Raw genomic sequence first — 18,783 nt, 5'->3', positions numbered from 1 at the left:
TATGATCAAATAATGACGATCAGCAGCTCCACCGTTGTACAGTGTGCTAAAAATGTGTCATAACGAGCTGAAACTAATTAAATAAAGTTGAGTTTTATTATCATGGAATGAAAAAAGGACGATAACGTTGGAGCACTTACTGTTTCTGTTTGTCCTGCGATCACTTTAACCTGCTGGAGAGAGAGACGACGTGCGTTAGCAGTTAGCAGAGGACAGTGCAGTCTGAAGCTAAAACACACTGTAACAAGAACCAGACCAGTTCTTAGCATAGAGACATAAAACATGACTGTTCTTGGCAGGTGGTGCACAAATTAACCAACTCCAGAGAAAAAAACTGCACTGTGGACAGTAGGCTGTATTTTATCTTCAAACTTTAAGACTTAACTGCTGAGCGTGGGGCTGAACCCTGGCCTCCTGTCTGGCTGGCTGCTCGGGGGTCGCTGGGTTAGTGCTGCAGGTTAGTATTCTAACAAGGTTTAGTCTGAGCCCGGCGAGCAGACCAGGAAGTAGTTTCACCACTTGGTCTCTGCAGGCGGTCCTCTTGTAAAGAGGAGGGGCTCCATAAAGCGCGGCTAATGAGACGGCGAGTTAACGAAGCTCGCTGCAGCACGGACGAGAGCACCTGGAGAACAAGTGGAGGCCGTGCACGTGGTGGCATGCGCACACACACACACACACACACACACACACAGACACAACATGCAGGAAAAGCCGCAATCGCTCGTGCATTAAAATCTTAGCAAGCAGCTCATAACGTTATCCAGAGCGACTCTTGGTGTGCAGAAGAAAAATAACACTCAGCGCCGTTTTCTCCAAAAATGATGAAGAATAAACACGACACTTAAACTACAGATGATCTTAAGAATTAGCTTCCTGACGTCTTCCACCTGTGCCTGAGGTTTCTCTGCAGCCAGGGCTGTATCACTAGGATTTACTGCAGTTTGCTACTTTTTCTACTTTCTGTCAGATGTGTGTAAAATCTGCACTCTGCGTTCAGCAGCTGTTTACTTTGATTTTACATAGAAAAGAAATCCTGTGATAAAATGTGATTCGCTCTGATCGACGCACACCCACGCGTGTCTTGAGGCTGATCAGACCTGCTCAGGCTGGAGTTCACATGAGGTCACCAGTAAAAATGATGAAGCTGTAACTTGTCCTGCAGTAAAACCACCTGGAGAGCTCATTTTTGATCTTGTTTTAGAAGATAATAACCGGTGCACACAGAATATTGTCTTTCAGGATCTTGGGAGTATAATGCTAACACACTGACATGGGCCATTCTGCAAAACGAGTACTTTTACTGTGGATAATTGGGGGACATTTTGATGGTAATACTTTTACTCAAGTAGAATTTTGAATGTAGGGCTTTTATTTAGAGCACTGTTTGCGGACATGGCAACATGGTGTTTGTTACACTGTGTGTTTGTTTGCTTTTATGTGAGTGGAAAGTGTCTGCTGTTCCATCAAACACGATTATTTGGGCTTAAGTAAAGGATCTAAAAAAGTCTCCCTTCACTGCCTCGCAATAGTTTTACCGCCATCTGTTCACAATGCTGGTTTTATGATTTAAATAAGGAGTTTGTTCATGTCCTAAAGAGCCGAGCAATGCGATCGACTCAGCTGATGTGTGGACGGACTTATTAACTGAGAAAATTCTCTCATGAGATCAAATCTCTGTGCTTTCATTATCCATGAATAACAGTTGAACATGGCCGTGAAAAAGAGAATTAGTTGACTTCAGCTAGGAAAAGGTCACCAGTTCCCACCGCCTTTCATGTGAAAACTTACAAATTAAAGCAGATTAATTAAAGTAAGAGCAGCTGAAATTAAACATCTTCATTTGCCTAAGGATAAGAATGACGTAAGCGTCACACTGCTTGTTTTACTTTGCTCAGTTTTGCATGATTTAAGACCGACTACAAGCATCTGGCTCTGTGGGTGTCTCTGTCTGTCTCATGTCAGTCTCATATCTGTCTCATGTCTGTCTCATGTCTGTCTCATGTCAGTCTCATGTCAGTCTCATGTCAGTCTCATGTCAGCCTCATGTCTGTCTCATGTCAGTCTCATATCTGTCTCATGTCAGCCTCATGTCTGTCTCATGTCTGCCTCATATCTGTCTGTCAGTCTCATGTCAGTCTCATGTCAGCCTCATATCTGTCTCATGTCAGCCTCATGTCAGTCTCATGTCAGCCTCATGTCTGTCTCATGTCAGCCACATGTCTGTCTCATGTCAGCCTCATATCTGTCTGTCAGTCTCATGTCTGTCTCATGTCAGCCTCACATCTGTCTCATGTCAGCCTCATATCTGTCTGTCAGTCTCATGTCGGTCTCATGTCTGTCTCATGTCAGCCACATGTCAGCCTCATGTCAGTCTCATGTCAGCCTCATGTCTGTCTCATGTCAGCCTCATATCTGTCTGTCAGTCTCATGTCTGTCTCATGTCAGCCTCACATCTGTCTCATGTCAGCCTCATATCTGTCTGTCAGTCTCATGTCGGTCTCATGTCTGTCTCATGTCAGCCTCATGTCAGCCTCATGTCGGTCTCATGTCGGTCTCATGTCGGTCTCATGTCAGTCTCATGTCGGCCTCATGTCTGTCTCATGTCTGTCTCATGTCTGTCTCATGTCAGCCTCATGTCAGCCTCATATCTGTCTCATGTCAGCCTCATATCTGTCTCATGTCAGCCTCACATCTGTCTCATGTCAGCCTCATATCTGTCTGTCGGTCTCATGTCGGTCTCATGTCTGTCTCATGTCAGCCTCATGTCAGCCTCATGTCGGCCTCATGTCTGTCTCATGTCTGTCTCATGTCTGTCTCATGTCAGCCTCATATCTGTCTCATGTCAGCCTCATATCTGTCTCATGTCAGCCTCACATCTGTCTGTCAGTCTCATGTCTGTCTGTCAGTCTCATGTCTGTCTCATGTCAGTCTCATGTCTGTCTCAGCGCAAATGCTAAGCATGTTAATGATCGTGTAAGCGAGTGGAGAGAGTGAAGAGAGGATGAACTTACCTCTGTCTTTTCCGTTCAGCAATCTCTCCTCTTCCTCCCGAACATCATCTGGTCAGAAAAGATAAAAAGATTTAGCATTGAATTTCATAAAGGTTAAAAAATGAACCTTTGTGTATTTAGTGACCAATTTTACACCCAAAACTGACAGAAAAGCAAGCAAAGTTTGTCTTAATTTATGAAAAGTGGATCATTTGGAAGCTACAAAGATGTCAAATCTGCAGAGCTGTCATGCTGTGTGTGTGTGTGTGTGTGTGTGTGTGTGTGTGTGTGTGTGTGTGTGTGTTCACCAGAGTGGAGCTCTTTGACCAGTGAGGACACAGTGTTGGTGATGGAGTCAGCTGCTACCAGAAGGTCATTCCTCAGGTTCCTTCTCGGGCCTGAGATGGACAGATGTGACAAAAACAAAGATCGTCCGTGTGATATGTGATTTTGGGCTGTATGAATAAAATTTGACTTGACACCAAGCGTCCGATCATGTGGAGAATGCGTTCGAGTTAAACAGAGTATTTTCCTTTGACACAGCAATCGCTTCACAAATAGGCTGCTTCTTTGAGAGTGCACCATGAACTGTTAATCGGGTGAGACTAATCTGAAACACTCACTGGAAGCTACTGTGCAACTGTGGTTGTAGCTGCTACAGATTCAATAAATACATGTGGTACACAGCTGGAGTAAGGACACAACAAGACAGATGAGCATTAAAACACCAATATTTGTTTAAGGGTTTGAGTCAGACCTTCTACCAGCAAACCTGAAGGCGTATAGCTTGATTACTTTCAGGTGACACTTTAGTTCGAACTTTAAACTCATGTGACGTCTCATACTTTACAGGGAAACTGAGGAGCATGTAAACGTTGTTGGGTCTGGACTAAATCCTACCATAAACATCTCTCATGTGTCTCAAAGAGGTGAAAAAAGGACAGATGATGGGACAATCTCAGAGCTAACTAAACCAAAGCCTCAGAGCTGTATGTTGTGTGCAAGATCAAAAGAAAACCAGTTTCTGGATGCTTTTCCAGACTTACCTTGGGTGAATGCTTCTTGTACGTCACCACCCACGCCAGCGAGCGAGTCCTGAGGAGGGTACATGTGGGCGTGGGGAGATACAGCACCTACAGAGCGAACGGTTGACGGGCTGGGTCGAGACGGAGAGGCGTGAGAAGAGCCGGCCGCCTGCGCCTGGGAGAGGGGTTTATAAGGGTTATTACACATCGCTGTCATCCTTTAAGACATTCAGAAAAGAAACAACTTGTCATTTTTGCTGCAGCTGACATCTTCTCCGTGTAGTAAAAGGTAGCAGTAAAAGTGCTGGTTACTGGAAAAAGTCAAGCCATTATTTAGGCCCAGATGGAAAAATGAAGCAGCTTCCTCATTGCTTGATTTCGACATTTATTCAGCATTAGTGCTGAATCTCACATTCACACCACCGCGAGTCCAATGCAAGGGGGGTAAACTTACTGCCTGTCGCTGTTCCTCATCCTACAGGGCCACAACACGGGCAGTCGGAAAGAAACGGAGAGGAAAAGGTCAGAAAAGAAGAGGTCAGATTCAGACTCAGAGCTAGGAACGGTGAAATTAATAAGGAGGAGACAGTGGAGAGAAAAGGGAGGCTTGTTACTGCAAGGACAGACACAGGGAGGCGTGAAGACAAAAGGGAAACTTTGCCCTCTAGTGTGTGACAATACACCATGCTGAAAAACAATAGGCAGTCTGTGTGTGCGCGTGTGTGTGTGTGTGTGTGTGTGTGTGTGTGTGTGTGCGCTGTAACCTTGAGCAGCTTCATCAGTCCCTCCAGCTGCACCATCAGCTCCCTCCTGCTCTCTTGCAGAGATGACATCCTCTGCTCCAGCTCATCTTTCCTTTGTCTGCAACACACACCAACCCTCCGTTACGGTCACATGACAGAGCGTCAGGAGGCAGCCATGAAAGAAGGCGAGGACTCGTCAAAAGACGCAGCCAAACTGAACGAGCCTGAGGTCACGAAGGTGATTAACAGCACAGGAGGCTGAAAACTCTGAGATAGTTCACACACCTCATGCCATGCATCTCCACATTTGATTTAGCGTGCACTCGTTTGCGCTAAGTCACAAACAGCATCGGTCTCCATTAGCCAGATCAATAATCTGGAAATCGGTTTTCCTGTGCAGGGCATAAATGTGAAGTTACCTTGGGTGAATGCTAATACACCCGTCAGTCTGATGGGGTTTATGAGTGGATGAAGCACAGCTGGGAAATTGCTAAAACTCCTCTCTAGTCATTCATTTTAATTTATTGCTAATTGTTGCAGGGACGGCGTGCGACTAAAAGCAACAAGAGCACCAGAGTGAGTCAGCGGCTGATTTGCGCCTGTCGTCCCTGGGCAGGTGGACGGAAAGAAAGCAGCAGGTACACGACAAAAACACCATGATACGATAAACACAAGGAAATCACTGGTGGTGATGAACTGAGACAGCAGACTGACCAAAGTCCGTCTTTCTGAGCTGTAGATGCTCCAGTCCTTCAGCACCGCCACTGCTGGGACAGGCCAAGCGTCCTCCACGAGGAGGGGGTGCGGGACTCATTTTAAACTTCAGGCGTGTGCCAGAGTGAAATAAGAAATTCTATCCTGACAGTGATGACGATCCCTCGGCTTTTTATCAAGGATTTCTCGGATCTGTTTACAGAGCGAGCACACGGGCCTCAGTGTAGTCACACTTGCCTGTGACCAGGTTGTTATGCAGTAAGACAGATGGAGACAAATCATGGCGCGCACAAAAGGCTTTGCAGCAGATGGAGACAGCTCGTGCCTGATGCTCTTAAAATGACTCAGATTGGACTTAACGCTGCTGATGACCCTGCTAACTTGTTTCTGAAAGACACGTCTGTGTCGATTATAACGCTGAGGTGCTTAACATGTGTCACAGATGTGCTGACTTCACCTTTAATTAAAATGTCGGGATTAACTGAATTATTGCTCCTGTTACGCTTAGCATGAATTAGCTCTCTCTCTTACACTCATGGAGACAGTTATCAAGTTCCCTGGTTAGTGGAATAAGACACTGATGGTGCTCAAGTGGCCTTTTGAGCATAAGATCACCTTTGAAAGAGTCCTGCTCCTACACGGCAGAGGCCAGGTGAGAGCGCTGCCAGAGAAAACGCGAATCATCTAGCAATCAGACAGAAACACGGACGGTTGGAGATCAAAGGCGAAGGAAAACAAGGTCAGAAGCGACTGACATTTTCCTGGGTGACTCTTTTGTTTCGGGGCTGGACGAGGAGGCCGAGCGCAGATGAGACGTGAAAGAGCTCGCTGACGGGAACATGAGAGCGCTGTGAGCATCTGAGGCAGACCACAAATCCTTTAAACCAAACTTTCAAACCCTGAAAACACAATCGAGACTGGCAGAAGCAGCAGGGATGTTGATCACGTAGACCACCAAGGATTTCAAAGTATTTGAGAAGCACAAATTGAAATGATAAATTCTCACTATTTACAGTGAGCTGGCAGCGGGAGAGGCCAAGATTTGAGCGGCAGCATATGTAACTTACATCATCACAGAGTCACAAACATATAGAGGTGTTTACAGTATGTTTACTTTCTCCCAAACAGCATGTGGTCTGGATGGGACATTAAAGCAGTCCTCGTTGCTGCTTGGCTCCCCTTCACACGGTAGGATAAACGAGCGAATAAACAAGTGAAACAAGCCTCTGAGTCATACAGCGAGTCCAGATTTGAGCCATTATGATCCCAAAGTAAAGTTTCAACGGTGGAAGTGACAGAACGCTCCAAATAACCCTTTTATCTGTATTGTCTAATATATTTATTATGTCTTCAATAATGACGTCTGGTCCTGAACCTGTGCGGACAAAGACTCCTTAAAGATGATTGACTGAGACGCCGCTAGTCCTGCACAGACACACACTGCAGAGCTGGAAAATTCAGACTAATATCATGTGGAGCTGCAACAGGTTTCACCAGCGGACCACTGCAGATAGCAAAATTACAGATAATGACTGTAATTTACACAACGGCTGAATAGCGACAGTGCCTGCCGCTCCGTGCAGGGGACAGTCGGTCACTTCAGGATGAGAATAAGTGCGCACTTAAATAATTTAGCCCTAAGTCAGATAATCGAAGAGCTGTCACAGAAATGCTTTATTCAACACAGTTTGTTCTGAATATTCCAGTCGATACGGTCCACCGTCCTGTGATTTCATGAGCCACCATGCTTAGAAAACTTTTGACTGTGGCACCCCCGAGTGGCCCGGTCCGAAAAGATACCGTTAAGTTTAAAGATGCTATAATCACATTAAAATGAACACGCAGTGGATTTAAAGCTGCTCTGCGTCTCACATCACCGCTCCTATAATTCTCTCTCTAGTAGAATACTTAGATCAAGCTTCCCTCCCCTTCCTTGGGGTTTTTGTTTTTACCGAAAAAAGCATAAACATGTTGAAAGCGATTTTGATATTGGCTTTTCACTCAATCCACCATCTGTCAGCACCATCTGCCATAAAGCACTCTCCCTCTGTGCTGCAAAGCAACGCGGCAGCCTTCCCGCCAAATCCGACACTGTGGCACACAATGCAGGAAACGCAGGGTAGGGGGCTGACCAACTCTGTTTTTGGGCATAAATACGGTAGGTACGACTCACAAGGCGGTAGTTAAAACACCAAACAAGCAATCGCTATCGCATGTGTGTGCAGCAGGAGAGCAGGTCGCCCGGATCCTCTGTGAGGTCTTTGTTTACCTGAGCAGACGAAGCTCGGCCAGCAGGGTTGGGTTGGTGCTGCCCTTCTCCGGGCTGGCCTGGCACGCCGCGTCATGCTCCGCACGCAGGCGTTTGATCTCTGCCAAGATCTCTCTGAGAAACGAAAAACAGACTCGTCAGCTGACGCCGGGGCCGGGGGCGTTACATGGCTGAACAGGCTGCGAACAGACAACAACACACACGTGCTCCTGCAGGATTGTGCTGATTCTTTGGAGATGAGTACGTGTTGGTTTTGGGGAAAATACTGTAAATGTGACAAGTAGGTGTACTAAAACAAAGTCAAACACGGACATAGTGCAGACATGAAGCACATTCAGCAGATTCAGTACAGAAATAAACACACGGGGCACTTTTATTGTGAAGGGACATACAGTATATTATTGTGATGACTACACGGATTACTGTGTCAAACAATGTAATTTTCTTGGCATATTTCCTCCTTTTTTCCACAATAAGGGCACTGCTCTCTGGAGGTGGGGTAAAACTGGGCAGTCTGCACGTCTATAGTCAGTCACAAACACAAGCAGGAGTCAGATGAAGGGAATGAATGACTAATCAACGCACTCATCACATGTTTGTACCTGTTTTTGCACTCCAGCTGTGCGATGAGCTCCCTCTTCTGTTTGTTCACATCAAAGTTGATGCTCCGGTTAGGTATCACCTGAGAGGCAAGCACACAAAATTACGAGAGCTCGCTGGATTTGCGCTGACTGTGAGCTGATGAAGGGAGAGAGAGAGCTCTGTGCACGTGATTGAATATTTCTGTATTTGCAGCTTAGCGAGTGCAAGGAAACAAGGTGTTCTTGACGTACTGCTGTGCCGTCGGTCTCAGCCAGTTTGGAGGTGTAGCGGGCGATCAGCTTGTGCTCCTCATCCTGCCTGTTGGGACTGGCTGCACTGCTAACACACAGAGAGCACGGCAACTTATTGACAGCGACATAATCTAACTTTTATTCTTCTAAACCTGTCCTGGCTTCACTTGATTTATCAAATATTCACATACAGTACAAATGTGTCAGCATGAACAGGCCAACCCCTTGTAAACGACTGCTCTTCCAGTGTAACTACCTCTAAAACGACAGTAAATTCACATGGAGTGGCGAGCTGGTTTGGTGAGAGCACCGACCAGGTGAGACTGTGATGTCAGTCATTGATCATGACTCCACCTGAGCCTGGAAGTGTCAGCTTCACGCTCAGGCTTTCTGCCGTGGATGAACGGTGACTAAACGAGGCTGAAAGGACTGTGGACACATCGATGATGTTGACATGGCAGTGGGGAGTTTCTGAGTTTTAAATGCAGCACATGATTGGCTGCTGAGCGTACACGTTGCCTCGGGGGCTGATTGATTAGCCCTGATGGAAACACGGTCACAGCACAGCAGTTTATCCTGCAGACACACGACTTACACACAGATCTGCTCTTTGCTCTTCACTGTAATGACGATCAAGCGCGAGATCAGATTTGGACACAGGCTGACCAAGTTTAGGTCTAACTGTGCTGCTGCTGCACCTTGAGCTCCTCTTTCCGCCCTCCCTGATTCCCTTATGCAACTCCCCCCCCCCCCCCCCGCTGTGTCGCTAACTCACCACGGGCTGCTCTGGAGGCGATTCACATATGCGGCGATCAGAGCGTGTTCCTCATTCATTCGCTGAGCGGTTGCCAAACTGAAAAAGAGGAAGACGGACAGGACGTAAAAATATCTTTGCTGATTAACTATGTTCTCATTAACTATATATCACAGCATTTCATTTGTTTTCAAACAACGAAATGTCATTTCTTACATGTTTTCATTATGATGTCTCAGCACGTTGTATTGTGTTATACTTCACATTCTGCATGTTCTTTATTTAGTAATATAATGTGATGTAGTTGTAAAACATTATCATCATCATATCAGGTGGAAGAGGGACTAACTTAAACTCCAACAGGAAAACAGTCAAGACCTTCATCCATCTAACAAAAAAGGTAAATGTATTAGAGACATCCAGAAAACCAGATTAATCCTTAAAAGACACGTTTCTGTTTTGTATTTCTCTTTTTCCTTTCCAACAGCTTTTCCGGTCAATCATCACTTCCACAAAATGTCAGAAAAAAGTGAAAAGTAGAATGACTGAGAGACCGAAAGAGCTCCACCATAAGACAAGACAAGAAACGGACATATGCTGTGTTTTGTTGTGCTCTCTGAGACAGCACAGACAAATGACCGTCACAATGTTCAACAACAAACAACAGCCCAAAATCCCCAAATATTCTGTTTACAATCACATAAATCAAAGAAAAGCTGCACATCTAAAAGCTGAAACTCAGGAGTGTTTGGCAAATCTAGCTGGAAAATTGACCGAAGCGATTAACCGACTGCCACAATAGCTGCCGATTAACTTTCTGATTGACAAGTGATTCAGTGTTAGTTAACTTAAATTCTTTTTCCTGTTACTCATCGTGTAACTAATTTCTGCACGAGACACCCAATTTTCACTTTCATCAAATCCAATCAGTGAAACGAATCGGCAACTGGTGAAAAGTTTGCGTAGTAATTAACAGAAGTAAGGAAATCAGGGAAGCCATTAAAAAGCCATTTACGCTGACTCAAGCAATTCATTACCAGAGTAAAACACGGCTTAAAGCTGCAGAAAAATGCAAACTTCTGATAGGACGACAAACACTTTTCCACTCTGTACGTCGGTCTTTACCTCTTGGAGGACTCTGGAGCTGATGAGGACAGCAACATGGCCTCATCGGTGTTCCTAATAGGCCGAGAAGGGCTGCGCACACACACGCACACACACACGCACACACACAATGACACAATGTGTCATATTATCAACAGTGTAAACACAGTGTGAGAATAACTTCATTCAAACATTGAAACACAAAGCCGCGCCTCAGAAAACTCGCATTCCTTCACTCACATGCTAAAACACTGAGTGCAATCATGCAACAGTGGATTGTACTAGTCTGAGCAAACACAGACAGGGCAAAGATCAACAGAGAGAGAGGGAAAGACAGGCGGGGAGCGAACGAGAGCGAACGCAGCACCGAGAAAAATGAAGACGCACAGAAAACCAGAGAAGTCAAGGAGGGAAATCAACCTGAGGCGGCAGCATTACGAGCATACTCACATCGGTGCTAAGTGCAGTGTGTGTGTGCTGGCCTGAACACGGTGTGTACCCACAGCATGGAGGTCCGTAACGACCCAGTCTGCCGTACTTGGAAAATCAAACAGTGTGGATCCACCACCAGGGGCGGGGCTGCCACACTGGTTGGCGGCAGAGGCGGGGCTTTTGAGGTCTCTGAGGTGTTATCTGAACTTTGTGTGTGCATGTGAGTGCACAGGTGATAAAGGACCCAACTGTTGTTGTAGAGCCTGCTACTTGGTAGTAAATGAAAACTGGCCTCTTTCGGTGTTAAGTGGTTGCATTCCCGTTAGTTATTCAGCTGTCGCCTGTCTGAACATTAACTCATGTCACGTGCAGCACTGATGCTGTATGTACCTCCATAAAGGGAAATCACTCTGTATCACTGTGTTGCACCAATATGATCAAATTGTGTTAGTTTTAGAAAACCTTGTTGGTGATGATTTCAAGAAAATTGCAATCAAATACGATGATTAAAAACTCATATGCAAGACTGAATGCAAGACTTTGCTCAACAGCGGCCACTGCAGGCAGGAGTGGTAATGGCATGATAGCTGCACTTTGAATTTCACTGAAATAGGTTTCTTGAAAACCAAAAGCAGGAAACAACAAGCATGTCTTCTAGTCATGGTCCACTATGTGTTCTTGTTCTACTTTTATGCTAAAATCATCAAAATGTTTACCTCTGGTTGCTAAAAAGTGGCATAAATGCAGCATAAAGACTGAATCTCAGCCCCAGCAGTTACACAGGACCCTCTGGCTCTAGCTGTCTTACGTTAGCTCACTTTAGAGCCTGGCTGGACTGATGGACGGACCGTTCCTACGCGACTCGTGTGTCAATCATAAGTGTGTGTCAGTGTTGTGAGGTCTTACACTATGTTGGAGAGGTTGATGGTCCTCTCAGGTTCCTCTGGGTAAATTGGATGAGGGGGCTCTCTGGAGGACACGCAGCCCAGAGTCCTGCTCAGGGCTCGGCCAAGCTTCGTCGCCGGCGACTTCTGCACACGCACGCATGCACGCACACACAAACACACATATATGAAGACACGCAAATGTCAGGCTAACATTCAGAAACTGAGAGGCATTTGTAACTTCCTGCTGCAGCGTTCACTGGATTCAAGAGCGGGGCTGGACTTTGGTGGTCTGAGTGATCCAGGTGAGATCAGAGAGACTCGGAAGGCTCGTTGAGTCTCGCCAACATGCTCCTCTATGTCATGTTCCACATTATTACTACTGCACTACATCTGATATCTGACATCTGATTTCTGATAACTGAATGATCTGACTAAGTTTGAGCTGAATCCCTGAAGACACGTGGGTCATAAATCGTGATGAAAGAACAAACCTATGAATTTACAACTTATTCTCTGTTGTACACTGTATTTTCTGTGGGTGCATTCCTAACGCCACACTTAAATCAACTATTTTAAGACTAAAAATTAAAGATTTGACAGTTATCGTCACATTCTGGCTCTAGTTTCTCATTTTACTTTTTAGCAAACCAGCAGACAGGACAGACAGGTGGAGAGCTGTCCTTCCTTGTTTTCTTGGTGTGACAGTAAGAATGGGTGCAGAGTAGATAATGCAGAATAAAACAGAGCCTAAACTGAGTCCTGTCGGAAATGATATGTAAAGTCTGTCGAGGATTATTAGGCTGAGTTTCCTGTGATAAGAAGATTCTATCAGACTGGCAGGAGCTGCACTCCTGAAGAGATTTATCCCTGAAACTGAAACATTAATAGGACAAATTATGCCAAGCCTGAGTGATGAATAATTCAACAACTATGTTTCCATCTATGAATACATAATTTCTTCATTGAAAACATTTTTCCCTTCAGGCCAGTTTTTGGAGCATCTTATGGCTCTATAGGACTGAAGTATTTCCATTCATATTTCTGGAAATCAATACATGATAATAAGCAAAGAGTTAATATTTAGATAGAAACACACCTGGATGTGGCTCCTGCCTCCGTACCCAGATTTATCAAGTTCATTTACAGGTTTTGCATGAATTTACTGTGTGTTTAAAATGTGGTTTTGAATGGTAAAACCTGTCTTAACCAAGTCTTAACCATCTAACAGCACTTTTAAGACATAATGTCACATCATGTGTTTCTTTGCTAGTGCCCAACTGTGTGATGGAGGTCCAAGAGTATGCACACATGCGCGCGCGTACACACACACACACACACACACACACACACACACACACACACACACACACACACACACACGCATGGAGTGCCCCCTGGTGTGCTGAATGAGTAACCACGCTGTGACTCACCCAGGACGAGTGCTCCTTCATCTGATGCTGGTTGCTATGAGAGCCGCTGGCGTTGCCGCGCCAGAAGCAGTTCTGGCAGAGCTGGTAACCGCGGCAACGCAGGCAGCGATAGCGGAAGCCCGTCATCCCGTTGCCACGGCAGTAGGAGCACGAGACAGGATGATAGACTGACGGAGAGAAAGAAGACACACAGAATGACAGTTACTGCAAGATCAGGATGAATGACAGAACATTATATTACATATATTTGTTTAGATCACACCTTAATACTTATTTTTGGCTGCGTCTCAAACTTTTTCATCTTAAATTTGACAAAAACAAACGTGAAGCAGCTTATGAAGCAGCGTAAAAGCTAATTTACATGTTGGACATTAAAGTTTAATGGGAAGTGGGTTAAAAACTAACTTCAATTTAGAAACTGAAGCCCAAACAGATGAAAAACCACAGCCCATAAAAACACATATCGCAGGTAAATTTCAGTTGAGAAAATTGGCCACCTGATATACGCATGTGTGTATGTCTATGGTGTGTGTGTGTGTGTGTGTGTGTGTGTGTGTGTGTGTGTGTGTGTGTGTGTGTGTGTGTGTGTGTGTGTGACCATGCTCCACGTTGGCCAGGCGGTGCATGAGAGGCAGCCAGACGAGACACTGAGGAGGGTCAACTACGATGTCCAGGAACATGTTGAGCATCACCCTTTTCTACAACAACGAAAACAAGAAAAACTCTTCAGGAACACAGAAAAAGTCCAGATAAAAGCCCCAAAATAAATATAAACCATCAGAACCAGTTCTTAGAATCCTGAGTGGAGAAACTGGGCAAACTGGAGATGCTATGATGCAGTTATAGAGAAGAGAAAGTACAATCAGGTTTACCATTAACTATGAAATCAATATGTACAATAAAGGAGAGGTGGACGAGGTGTGTGTGTGTGTGTGTGTGTGTGTGTGTGTGTGTGTGTGTGTGTGTGTGTGTGTGTGAGTACCTGCTGTGGGAAGCATGAGCGTGCTAAGGTGTGTGTGTAGCCAAAGGACGGTCCCTCATGTATAACAGTAGGCACCTTGAGAGCCTCCCTCAGAAAACCATCAAACTTGGACTGCACCAACACGCCGTTGGAGTCCGATACCTGAGAAAACACATCTACACACACACGCACACACACGCACAGACTTTAACCAAAACTAAACTAAACCAACCAACCAAATGCAGCTTTGTGAACATTCAATGACGTTATCAATGAAACAGTAGATGCATCAACATGAACAAACAGCAGCACTGACCTGCCTTCTCCACAAGGGGGCACATATGTGACACGTACAGGTTTTATCTCCATAAATGCTAAAATGTACATTTAAAGATTGTATGATAAGACATGAATGTATTAAAATTTGGGTGAGATTTATAGTACTATGTCTTCACTGTGATAGGTGGAAAAATGAAAGATGACAAATTGAAAATTAAAACTTTGCAGTGACTCTCACTTTCAGTTATGATTTGGGCTTCCAACGATTATGAAAACATGATAGTCGAGATAAAACGATTAATGTGCTGCTCACTGGCGTCATCTCTGCATGTGAAATCAGGAAGTTCATGCCCTTTTTCTGGGGAATGTTTAAAGGGATGTGTAAGATCACTGATCTGCTGCAGTCGCGATGGTACACACTGGTACTCACAGCGCAGTTTATCCACCAGTTTCCCTCCACACAGCACGGCCAGCATGGCCTTCACAGAGAGCACCGTCAGCCGGCTGTCTGGCCCACTGAAACAAACACACACACATTTGAAAACCACACGTGAAATTATGTGAGCATCCAAACACACAGCTTAAGGACCCACAGGTAGCTGCAGTCACCTGTCGACGGCCGCCAGCAGGAACTCCACCAGCAGAGCGGTGCTCTCTCGCGGGTTGACGGTGTGTGTGGTGGGCAGGCGCTTGCTGAGCTGGTTGAACAGGGACGACACCAGGTTCTCCAGTCTGACCACAGAGATGCCGGCATTCACCTCCACAGCGTTCAGACCGGCGTCCCGCACCGCCTCGATCACATTGTATATGTCGATCAGATGCACTGCGTGGAGGAAAGGCGAGTCAGCGAAATCACACCATGATCGCACGCGTTGATTCTGAAAAGCTTCTGCAAGTTCGACTTACAGTTGCATCTCTTCTGTATGAATCTGAGCTTGCAGGCCGTCCGATACGTAGAGAGACAGATGGCATCAAGGTTTTGTTCCGCTGTGACAAAAAGAAGAAGACATTTCTGAAATGTGCTGGGTCATGACACATGACCCAGCACATGACTGTAAAGCACAGAGAAAAAACAAACACGCTCCGAGGTCGAGAAGAAAAAGGAGTCTTGCAGAGGCCAGATGAAGCTTACAAGAGGGGACAAAGGCCACTCACCAAGCTCCATGAAGATCTGTCTCGGGGCTGTCGCTGGAGTTCCCCTCCCTCTGTCTCTCTGCCCCCCCTCCTCCATCACCATCCTGCACAGAAGACAAAACAGCAGGAAAACTCAGCAACTTTCCATCCGATCACCAAACTCTGAACACCATGAAACACTTTCCTGCTCCACTGAGTTGAAAAAGACTTAAGCCTGTTCAGAAATTCAGCTTTTTTTTTTTTTTTTTGTCAAATAAATACTGATGCAGTTCTGCTATGCTCGATCTGATGACTGCATCAGCTCAGAAATGTGTGTGGATATTGTGATTGACCTCCAGAGAGGTCAGAGCTGCTGGTGCTTCCATGTCCTGTAAGAACATCAGTTGGTGCATCACAGGCATTATTATTTAATATTTCATTTGTAAGGAACCATGTAAAATATTAACTGTTAGCATTTGGCCAATTGTACTTGAGAGTTAGCCCAAAAAAACTTTAATCTGCAGTCTTCATCTTGTTTCTCCCTTGCACATTGTGCTTGTACAAGCATTGCTTATTGCTGACTCAGCACAATTCCGGTTTTGGTGTCTCACAGGAAATGCGGTCAACAACAATCTAGAAGAGCCATCGATTGTTGAAATGTTCTCCATGTTTCTCACATGTGTGAACATTTTGTGACTTAAAATTCAGACAGACCTCAGAAATGGACGGAAAACTACAGCAACGACAAAGCAGGCGCAGAGAAACTGTAGCTTATTTTTAGACAGAGGTCTACTGTACGCATACCTACACCCCCGCCCGCACACACACACCCACACACACACACACCAGAGTCAGATTCAGGGTCACCAGAGGATGAGCTGAGTGCTTGGTAAATAAACACATTAATGAGAGCAGCTGATGAAATCTGATCTGCAGGCCGGCATTTAGGCAACTTTAACGAGGGTACAGGAGAAAGAAAGAAAGAAAGAAAGAAAGAAAGAAAGAAAGAAAGAAAGAAAGAAAGAGATGGATGGATTGAGGAAGAAAGAAAGAAAGAAAGAAAGAAAGAAAGAAAGAAAGAAAGAAAGAAAGAAAGAAAGAAAGAAAAAGAACGAAAGAAAGAAAGCTGTCAACCACTGCTGTCAGGTGACACAGAAAACACCAGAGGATATCAGTCGCCATGGTAACAGTTACACTACACCATGCGCGCACGCGCGCGCACACACACACACACACACACACACACACACACACACACACACACACACACACACACACACACACACACACACACACACACAAATATTTGGATTCTTTGTATAAATGTGGTGACAAGCCAACCCCTAACACACACACATATTTTCTAAGAAATTGGCACTTGCACGCGTGCGCACGCACACACACACACTCACTCACTCACTCACTCACTCGCTCACTCACTCACACACACAAATTCCAGAGAGGATTTGAAAGCCTCCCAGGAGACTTCATGCTTCATGCAGACAAAAGAAGGATTCCTCCTTTCTCTCCCTCTCTCTCCCCCTCCCTCTCTCTCTCTCAGAGACATTCTCTCTCTCTCTCTCTCTCTCCCTCTCTCTCCCTCTCTCTCTCTCTCTCTCTCTCTCTCTCTCTCTCTCTCTCTCTCTCTCTCAGAGACATTCTCTCTCTCTCTCTCTCTCTCTCTCTCTCTCTCTCTCTCAGAGACTCTCTCTCAGAGACTCTCTCTCTCTCTCTCTCTCTCTCTCTCTCTCTCTGTCCTTACTTCTTCATACAGCTGTTTCACTGCTCTTCCTCGCTCACATACACACTCTCTACAGGCTGGTGATACTCGTCTTTCTTCCAATCCAAACGATCTCTGTGAACAACGTGCAGCGACAGTCGTGCCACTCCTTCAAAAAGCCCCTGAGTATGAGACGAGACGACCTTTGTCGAGGACGTCTCGTGTTACTCAAAGTTCCACCCTGATCGCTCACACTGTAAAAACATGGATGGAAATGTCAAACATGTATGATGTGACACATCATCTCTGGATGAAGAGTCTCTTGACATGTGCAGCTCTGATTGGGCGCTTGTTACACTCTGCTGCTGTTTCACAGGCTACATCGCTAACTCCCTCATTCAAGCTTTGCCTTTGACCATCAGGCAAAGCTTACTTCAGCTTTCCCTCATGGCCTTAGCAAACTTTAGCTTTTAGCTAACTAGCTGTGACTTCCTGGTACAGGTCTGCAACTTTTGTGCTTTGCCTCACACATGTACACTGCTGCACTTCTTTTAAAATGTTGTGTTTTACTTGATTTTATGGATTCTATATAATCTATTTTTACCCATATTTTATCGTTTTATGCTGTGATTTGATGCTTTATCCTTATTTTCTTTTCCATCCTCATTCTACTCTATTTTTTACCAATATTTTATTCTTATAATCTGTGGGCGGGCTAGCTTTTCACTATTTCCAGTCTTTGTGCTAACTTAAGATAACTAAAGGTAACCAGCTACTGGCTGTAACTTCATTAGCAGACAGAGATGAGAGTGGTATCAATCTTAGCGAATAAGCCTGTGCCAAAATGCTCAACTATCCCTCTGAAGGACAGCCAGCAACAAAGCTAGGCAGCTGAGCAGGTGGGAGCCAATGAAGACTTTTATTGATGCTAATTATGACTTAACTGAGGAGCAGTTTGGATTGGCCGCCACATGAGCCAAAAGAAGAGTTATGACTGCTTCCAAATTCTCACCAGTTACCACACCGGACTCCCATGGTGAGTGAATTGTTATTTCCAGCCCGGCCTCGGTGATAACTACACCCTGTCTGTCTGTCTGTCTTTCTATATCTGTCTGTCTGTCTGTCTGTCTGTGTATGGCTGACATGGAGGGACATTTGGTCTGTGAGGTTTGCTTCTTATTTTAACTCTGAAAGCTTTAAACCATCTTAGATATAATTACCCTCCCCGCAATTACCCCCAACTATGTCAGAGGGCCAAGAACAGCTTGGCTGCTGTTCTCCCGATCGCTGGGTCGAAGTACAAGGTTGGGCGGAGGCAATAGATGCAAATATTTTTCCAGAGATTCATGTCCATATCAAACAGACTTTTATTCGGGTCCCTGCTCGTACACAAACAGTGCACCTGCAGCTACCTGACCAGAATATAAGATTTAATATTTTAGGTGACAATAGGTTAGCCTTGCTGCACCCGTTATCATTCTGCTATAGGGGAGAAAACACTTGTTTTTGAGCTAAATGCTAACATCAGC

At 45.2% G+C, this 18,783-nt stretch overlaps 1 protein-coding gene across 5 annotated transcripts in view; it reads right to left on the bottom strand.

The window, feature by feature from the left end:
• The window catches only part of LOC139347373 (dystrobrevin beta-like), a 30,207-nt gene that overhangs the window by 2,903 nt on the left and 8,521 nt on the right, over nt 1-18,783 (bottom strand). For 2 of the 5 annotated variants that reach the window (XM_070986926.1, XM_070986927.1), the window contains 19 exons: nt 15,577-15,659; nt 15,328-15,408; nt 15,031-15,244; nt 14,852-14,937; nt 14,164-14,318; nt 13,780-13,879; nt 13,182-13,348; nt 11,771-11,895; nt 10,454-10,525; nt 9,350-9,427; nt 8,575-8,662; nt 8,344-8,423; nt 7,742-7,855; nt 4,780-4,876; nt 4,470-4,490; nt 4,037-4,190; nt 3,299-3,388; nt 3,012-3,059; nt 141-173 (listed from right to left, as the gene is read on the bottom strand). In XM_070986926.1, the coding sequence (XP_070843027.1) occupies nt 166-173; nt 3,012-3,059; nt 3,299-3,388; nt 4,037-4,190; nt 4,470-4,490; nt 4,780-4,876; nt 7,742-7,855; nt 8,344-8,423; nt 8,575-8,662; nt 9,350-9,427; nt 10,454-10,525; nt 11,771-11,895; nt 13,182-13,348; nt 13,780-13,879; nt 14,164-14,318; nt 14,852-14,937; nt 15,031-15,244; nt 15,328-15,408; nt 15,577-15,658 (1,860 nt within the window). In that variant the 5' untranslated portion in view covers nt 15,659 and the 3' untranslated portion in view covers nt 141-165. The remainder of the gene's footprint in view (nt 1-140; nt 174-3,011; nt 3,060-3,298; nt 3,389-4,036; nt 4,191-4,469; nt 4,491-4,779; nt 4,877-7,741; nt 7,856-8,343; nt 8,424-8,574; nt 8,663-9,349; nt 9,428-10,453; nt 10,526-11,770; nt 11,896-13,181; nt 13,349-13,779; nt 13,880-14,163; nt 14,319-14,851; nt 14,938-15,030; nt 15,245-15,327; nt 15,409-15,576; nt 15,660-18,783) is intronic. The other 3 variants (XM_070986930.1, XM_070986929.1, XM_070986931.1) reach the window with 3 other exon arrangements.

The sequence above is a fragment of the Chaetodon trifascialis genome, chromosome 19, assembly GCF_039877785.1.
Source record: "Chaetodon trifascialis isolate fChaTrf1 chromosome 19, fChaTrf1.hap1, whole genome shotgun sequence".
NCBI classification, from domain to species: domain Eukaryota; kingdom Metazoa; phylum Chordata; class Actinopteri; order Chaetodontiformes; family Chaetodontidae; genus Chaetodon; species Chaetodon trifascialis.
This window is presented reverse-complemented; position numbering and strand designations above follow the sequence as displayed.